The sequence below is a fragment of the Lactuca serriola genome, chromosome 8 (genome assembly GCF_051521515.1).
Source record: "Lactuca serriola cultivar US96UC23 chromosome 8, Lser_US96UC23_V15, whole genome shotgun sequence".
NCBI lineage: Eukaryota > Viridiplantae > Streptophyta > Magnoliopsida > Asterales > Asteraceae > Lactuca > Lactuca serriola.
This window is the reverse complement of record NC_136415.1, coordinates 26,630,277-26,638,470: the sequence shown is the minus strand read 5'-3', so window position 1 is coordinate 26,638,470 and position 8,194 is coordinate 26,630,277. Positions and strand designations below refer to the sequence as shown.

Here is an 8,194-nt window from a genome sequence, read left to right as displayed (position 1 = left end):
GAAAATAAGTATGTTGGGCGTACTGGGGAGTACGCTACGCGTACTCATGCGCTTAAATTGGACGTGGAGTCGCCTGGGTACGCTGGGCGTACCCAGGGTTACACGGGCGTAAAGGGTTCAAATGCAAACCCTAAATTTTGGCTTGTGCACTATTTAAAGGATGCCACGGCTCATTTCTCAGCCTCCACATCAGAGAGTGAAACCCTAAGAAAGCCTTCATCGTCCTTAGCTTGAGTGTGTGTGTCTTGGAGCTAAAAGTGCCTTAGTGTGTTAATGAAGAAGAAGGAGAGGAGCTTGTGGAGGCTAGGGCTTGAAGTGCAAGTTTGGATATGAGATCTACAGAGGAAGGAGCTTCATTTAGAGGTATAAAGTTCAAAACTTTCCTCTTTATTTGGTTTGATGTTGCATGGACCATTTCTAGGGTTAAAAGTCCCAAAGGTGGAGACTTTATGAGTGTAATGGACTCCATGGACCTAGATCTGTCCCATTTCAGTGATATTTGTGTTATAGATCCATAAAAATCCCAACTTGGTCGTTGTTGTGGGGTCATGCTTGAGTTAGGAGCTTTCTAGGGTTGGAAATGGAATGTTATGGGTGTTAGTGACTTGTCCAGCCATGCAAAGGCTTAAAGTCACCAACTTTATGGATTAAGAGGCTTAGAAATGGTCAGATCTAGAATTTGGATGTGGGTCTTAACCGTTTAAGACCTCAAGAGCTTAGAGTCTGAAACTGGGTATTACGTTGGGCGTAATCCCAGTACGCACAGCATAAGGGGTCGCATACCCTGTTTTTGTGAGGACGTCGGGTACGCCTAGCGTACATGTTTGGTATGCGCAGCGTAGCCCAGAGAGTTTATTTCTGTCGACTTTTAGGGTTTGGTCAACCTTAGGGTCTTTAAGCCATGGGAGGGGTAAAATGGTCTTTTACCCTTCTGAGAGTACTAAGAGAGAGAATAGTCTATCCTTGAGAGATGTATTGATTAAGAGTGTTTATTTCGTATGATTAGGTAGAGGCTAGACCAGATTATTTACAGAGATCGAGAGTACCGAGTTACTCGAGGTGAGTCTTCTCACTATACTTTACATAGAGTGGTAATTAGAGTTATGTGACAGAGTAATTGTATGTTTTTGCATGATGAGATTATATGTGATTTATGCTATGTATGTTACAGAGTTTACAGAGTTAAGACCGGAAGGTCCACAGAGTTAGGGCCAGAGGGTCCACAGAGTTGTGGGACTGGAGGGTCCCACTGAAACACATTGACCAGAGGGTCAAACAAAGTTATAGCCTCGAGTGGCTGATATATGTTGTATGTGGTATTTTGGGGAACTCACTACGCATTTATGCTTATAGTGTTGTGTTATGTGTTTTAGGTACCAGTGAGGATCGCGGGAAGACGTCAGCTTGATCAGTACACACACGAGGAGTTTTTACATATTATGATCTTGGGATGTCATGTTATGGATTGTTATGTGATACAATGATATTTTTATAACAATTATGAACGAAAGAGTGTTTTGAAAATGTGAAAAATTATTTGAAAATTTTGGGTGTTACAGTTAAGTTTGTTAATTTTATTTTTTCAATTTACATACTTTTTCAATTTATATAATAAAAATAAAAAAAATAAAATAAAAATAATAAATTGAATTTATTTTTAAACGAGTAAATTACTGAAATCATCCCTATGGTTTGATTAAAATTGCACGTTTGGTCCCTAACTTTTATTTTGCACTCAGATCGTCCCTATGGTTTGATTTTGTTGCGTTTTTCGTCCCTATGGTTTGGTCAAAATTGCACATTTGGTCCCTAACTTTATGTATGCAAGAGACGAAAAACGCAACAAAATCAAACCATAGGGATGATCCGAGTGCAAAAGAAAAGTTAGGGACCAAACGTGCAATTTTGACCAAACCATAAGGACGATTTCAGTAATTTACTATTTTTAAACTTATCCGCCTAAATAAACATATACCACTTCATCACAAATTCACATGAGGCTCAAAGTTAAGCTACAAAAAAATATAGAAGCCATAACCAAAAGGAGCAATGTCAGCCAATTTCATAACAAGAAGAAAAACAGTTACTAACATACATATTGATATACTACTATATGACATGTGAATCATTACCATGGTTCCGTTGGATACAGGTCCACCGATTTTACTCTTTCTGATCTTTGAGCAAGCTCCCTCTTCACAAAAAATAAGTACTTATCATTATCGAACAAATGTTTTGCAGTAATATCAACACAAAATTGAAGTAACTAAAAGTACCTTGATATTGAGGCTTATAGGTTGTCGCAGAACGAAAAACAAACACCAACAATTGAAGTTCCAACATTAGTAATTCAAAACCGAATCTACACTGGAAAATAATCATCATATATATATATATATATATATATATATATATATATATATATATATATATATATATATATATATATATATATATATATATATATATATATATATATATATATATATCATATATCATAAATCATATGAGGGGATAAAAATATAATATGATTAGTTGAAGAGATGAAACTAAGTGTGTCATGTATTACCTACAACACCAAAAGTTATGTTCTTACTGGTAGGGACGACTTTCATTTTATAACGCTGCCCAGGAGGAGCATCCAAATCCTCCTCCAACGAAACCCATTTTCCTAATACATAATTACAAATTCATTTAACAACAACTTTTATCAATGAACATGATTGATGATACCATACCAGAAGCTGAGAACTAACTGTCACAGGAAGTGGCTTCAGATCTAGAAGTTCAGTGTATGTCGTATGGCTCTGAATAAAAGAAAAAAAAAATACCAAATTTAACTTTAAAACAAGAATCGACAATCACAAACATTTCTGAATGTTAATTTACTAAAATCACCTTCGGTAGGGCTCGATTCTTAAAAGAGATAGTATAGAAAGCCTTAGAATGCAACCAAGAATCAGAAACAACAGGAATGTAGTATTGAGGAGGATATGGTTCAAATATTGGCACAGTGAAGGAAAGCTTATGTGGTTCACCTTTTGCTGCTCGTTTTGTCAAAGTAAAAAGTTCCGAGTGGTAGATATGATCATTCTCTGAAGCCTGCATGATTTTATTTTTTTCATAAGATATTTCGCACTAATATGGTGGACTTTTTACTACCATTGAATTATAAAATGGCAGATTATAATCAACATAAACATTAAAAAAGAACCTTAACAAGAATCCACCAACATTGTACAACACCATGCCAACGATCTTTCCATACAAAGTCTGGAGTTAAGACTAGATCTACATAAAAAGAATCTCGATATCAATATGATGTATATAAAAACTCCTTATTAATGGTTGTCAAAAGAGTTACCTTTAAAACAATTCTAGTGATCGGACTTATTGTGGCAGACAACAAGCTTGATGGAAAGAATCCTATATAACCACAAATGTTAAATTTCAAAATGGTATCATAATTAATCAAATATAAAGGTAACATATGGGGCCAAATGATCTTGAATCAAAGCTAGAAGCTGAGTTGTCACCTTCTACCCAACAATGTCCTTCCGGAACCTTCACAACACCACTAACATTACTAATAAATCACATGAAAATAATTATTAATTACCCAAAATATCTTGTAACAAATTCTGTACAATGCACTCATTGAATATTGGATTTTAAAGAAAATACCAACAATATCCCATAATCCTAAGTTTACCATATTTCCATCCACATCCACATTAGCTCTGAAATTAACCAAAAGATCAAACCCACAGATTATACTTAGCAAAAACTTAGGTAAAAATGTTGTGGTGACTTGTAATTTGTGAAGTGGAAGTTGTAAAAGAAGGTCTAATTTAGAAGAAGGGGGCTAAATGAACATCTAAAGAATCTGAAATTAGGTTAAGGTTACTCAGAAGAACAAATACAGAAGATAATCCTACAAATAAGAAGGCTAACAGCTAAAGAATTTGAAATAAAGTGGGTTTTTCCAAGAAATTACATGAAAATGTATATGTATGTATATACAGAGAAAGAAAGATTTACAGTGTGGAACTTGCTGCTTGTGTAACAAATGAGCATACAAGTCTTGCTAACAACTCCATCACCAACAGAGACAATTTTATGAACTTTGAAACACTCATTCTCGTGTTCTTAAGCTCCTGCTACTTTTTGCATGTATGATTTTAATGAAAGACAACCCCTAAATAAGTGTGTTTGAGAAGCAAGAGTGATGGAGAAGTTTTAGAGGAGAGAGAGGGGTTCGTGTAGAAGAAGACAATGACGAAATGGGTGCCAAGAGAAAGGGGCACCTTGTTCCACGAATGTACTCCTATGGTTTCAACAAAAAAAAACATTTATTAATTTGATGAGTACAAAAATAACAATGTAACGAATATTTATGCCGGCCCTTCTTGTGGATCTTTAGCCTACAAGGCTATCGGCTTAAGATGTGTAATTAATCTGGTAAATGCAAATGTCTTGCTTTAAAATTGTTAACATCAGTTTCAATTTTACAAAAGATCAACAAGAAATTATGAGAAATGTGATCGATTTTTGCATACCTGAATGGTTCGATTCCGACATATTCACTGCTGAGTTTCAGTCCGGTGGCCCATCCGGCTACTCCGACAACATAGGCGGAAGCTTGGAAGGTGATGTGGATCAGGTATTTGCACAAAGGAGGCAGTGGTGGACGCTCGCCACTATATGCTCGGTCGATTAGGGTTTTTTGATACACACCCAAATCCATACACGAATTCGATCCGGTTTGAGCAATGAAGAACTTGTTGAGGTGATTGAAATGGCTTGAAATGTCTTCTGGTTGATGGATTATAGATGATTATGTCACGTGTGCCATCGATTAAACATACTAATCCATTGCAAGAACCCAGAATCTTGATTGAAGTTATAGGGTCTGTCTCAGGTGGCTTTGATTTGGTGAGTAGTGTTGTGTGTAGGAAGGAGACGGAAAGAATAGGGTTTCGATTTTGTGATGGCGGCTATTGTGTGTAGAGAGAAGATTAGGATACCATTTAATACCTAATACCGTGTATAAGCTATACAATGTGATTATAAGCTTAATATTATTGTACATGATGTAATAAGTATTATGCATCTTAATTTTCAAGAAATGGGCAATATCCTTAATAATATATATATATATATATATATATATATATATATATATATATATATATATATATATAGATATATTGCCCTGATGTTGATGTCGCGTTATGTTTCTGCTTTGATTTTTAACATCTCTCGTTTCTCATATTCAATCAACGCCATGCATGTATGTAGGGGTGTCAATTTATGACACGACACGACAAAAATACACGACACGAAACGAAATATGGACGAAATCAAAATTTAAATCCGTGTTGGTGTCGTTTTCGTGTCAAGTTTAAAAAACACGATTTCGTATCGTGTCGTGTTCGTTTTCATAAATCGACACGAAATTGGCACGATTGAACATGTGTTTGTCGTGTTATATATGATTAAGTATTAAATAAATAAACTAATAGTTATGTAATGTTATCTTTGTCATGTTGTGTCGTGTTGTCGTGTTTTAATTGGTTTGTTTTCGTGTTAGTGAAAAAAAAACACGAAATCGTGTCGTGTCGTGTTCGTGTTACACAAAATCTTGTCGTGTCATGTCGTGTCAAACAAAAACATGACACGACTGCCCGATTTGACAGCCCTACATGTATGGTTTAGACTTTAGACATATGGGTGTGTGGGGCTATGGTGGCTTGGAATATGAATGGTCGGGGGCTTGTGTACAATGTAGAGTTGATCGATATTGGTCAAGAATGGTGGCTGCAATTGTAGGGTTAATATCTTTTGTAGGGTTTCTTTGGTAGGCTCCCTTGATGGGCACATAAAACAACAAATTATTAAAACAACGTAATTACACAATTTCACTCGAATCTTTAGCATGGTACAACTTTAGTCCTCAACATTGCATTGTTTTTAGGATTTTATTTCTTTTAACAAACTGATCCGAACTTCCACGTTGCTTATAAACTAGAAAACGATCGAATTTGCAAAAACTCAACACGAAACTAGTAGATAACTCTGGTTAATTTCAAAAATATCTTGAATCGTCTAAATCGAAGTCCGGAGTAGTTACATATGATGAAAACACCGAGACATATTCAATCTGTAAACATAGCCAGATTTGATGGTCCCAAAACAACTTGATTAATAAGTATATATATAATATAAATACCTTACTATTAAATATATTATACAAAAGTAGAAAAAAATCAATAGATCTTATTGATAAAAAGTAACAACGTCATTTGGATATGAAAGATGCATGCACAAAGAAGCTAATTTGATTTGGAATTCATGCACTTATGAGAACACATAAGAAAATTAATTGCAAAAGGCAAGAAGTTCATGGTCACTTTGAACAACGGCCAAATCTTGCTTTCCCAAACACACAAGTACTTCAATGCCATCCCTGTTTGGCGCATCCATCATAATAAAGCTATTCTTCCTTAGATCTCCGGCCACGGTTGCTTTTATAGGCTTTCCCCACCCAAAATCAATCTCATATGTAGAATACCCACACATGCTTGTAAAGATATACGCACCATCGAATTTTCTTTGTGTTTCTTCTAAAGGAATTCCGAAAAGATAACCAAAAGTGGTATGGATATCTGGTAGGCCATGAAATTTCAGCTTTTGCTTCTTGAACTCACTGATGAATGACTCCGGCTTCATTTCACTTACAATATCAATGGCTAAGTGGAAATTTCCGATGCTCTTTTCAGGCAACTGTTCCATCAGTCTGCCTCTTATGTTTGTTTGATGACTAACACCCATGGGTTTGAAATCAGAGCCTGAATAGTTTTTGGTAGCTGCTGCCACTGCAGACTTATAAAGCAGCCATGTCAAAACTTCAACACGAGTAGGGTTCGTGATGGGTTGTCCAGATTTATCTTCACTCATGGCTTTGACTTTGAGTTTAAAATCGTTTATCTTTGCGTTGGGGAACATGAAACTCTTTGTAACACATTCATCGGATCCAAGAGAAAGCCCATTAAAATTTAGATTCGTGTATTCAAAATGAATAAACTTGGGGTCGTCGTCATTGGGGAGAAGTTCATGCTTCTGGTCTCTGGAACAAAATTGTGTCGTTTTAGCCCAGTCTTTTAGAAAATGAATTAAACTGCTTCCATCCGCTATCTTGTGGGACAACGACATAGCCACTGCTAATCCTCCACATTCAAAATGGTTGACCTGGACAGCCAGCGGGATCACAGTGTTGCTTTGAAGATCATCATCATCTGGACGATTGGATCTTTGATTTACGAGACCATGTGGAAAGAATTGGTCGAGATCTCGATGCTGCGAGTTTTTTAGGAAATCAGAGAGCGAGCTATCAATGGAAGCTTCAAGAAACTCAGCTCCTTGGTCGTTGCAATCTACAAAGGATGGTGCCACCTTAGCTAATCTACCAGCAAAAGGGTAGTACTTGGTTAAAGTTTCAGATAAGGACTTCTTCAAGGGAGTTATTTTGTCATGGGAACTTGGATAAATCCCAGTGTTTGGGTAGAATATAACAAATGGTTGGAACGTGTTGACCAGGGCTTGATCGAGTAAGGAAAGATTGTGAGTTTTGAGGTGTGAAGGGGTCGGGGAAGAGGGTTTGATGATTTCTTTAGAGATGATTGTGTGAAGCTGCCTTCTACCAAATCTTATCAGGTTGCCAATCATAGTCATCTTCACACAAGAGAAAGGGCTTTGATGATCCGAATTTGCATCTTAGTATTCCGGTTTTATATGCCCAAATAATTGGTTTATTTACATCAATAAAATAGGACACCCAACCGCGTACGACAGTCGCTTCCCGGCATCGGGTTTTAGTGATCACATTTATTATACAAACTACTAGACGTCGTCTATTAATTTGACTCTCGTTTTTTTCTATTTATTTAATTATATAATTATTGTTTTCTTATATGTATTTTATTTCTTTTGACTTTTCTTTGTAGAAAAATACATGGGTATTATAATATAATTAAAATATTGATAAATATATATATACATTAAATTACACGAATGGTCCCTATGGTTTAGAGTAATTTGCGCGTTTGATCCCTATTTTATTTTTTTAACTCGGAAGGTCCCTATTGTTTGTTTTCGTTACGCGCTTGGTCTCTGTCTTACCTAATAAGACTAT

General features: G+C 35.9%; 1 protein-coding gene and 1 long non-coding RNA gene across 3 annotated transcripts; both read right to left on the bottom strand.

The window, feature by feature from the left end:
- Positions 1 to 1,981: 1,981 nt before the first annotated feature.
- On the bottom strand, positions 1,982 to 5,017 carry LOC145069079 (uncharacterized). 2 transcript variants are annotated; one of them, XR_013689267.1, is made up of 7 exons: positions 4,560 to 5,017; positions 3,365 to 4,327; positions 3,215 to 3,291; positions 2,899 to 3,102; positions 2,570 to 2,807; positions 2,277 to 2,367; positions 1,982 to 2,194 (listed from the first exon to the last, which is right to left on the bottom strand). It is a non-coding gene; the product is annotated as an uncharacterized LOC145069079 (long non-coding RNA). The 2 variants fall into 2 exon arrangements; XR_013689266.1 differs by having other exon boundaries at positions 3,215 to 4,327.
- Positions 5,018 to 6,259: 1,242 nt separating this feature from the next.
- On the bottom strand, positions 6,260 to 7,830 carry LOC145068590 (akuammiline synthase 1-like). Its single transcript, XM_079015576.1, has one exon. It carries the CDS (start codon positions 7,732 to 7,734, stop codon positions 6,382 to 6,384), a length of 1,353 nt encoding a protein of 450 aa, XP_078871702.1. The 5' UTR covers positions 7,735 to 7,830; the 3' UTR covers positions 6,260 to 6,381.
- Positions 7,831 to 8,194: the final 364 nt, after the last annotated feature.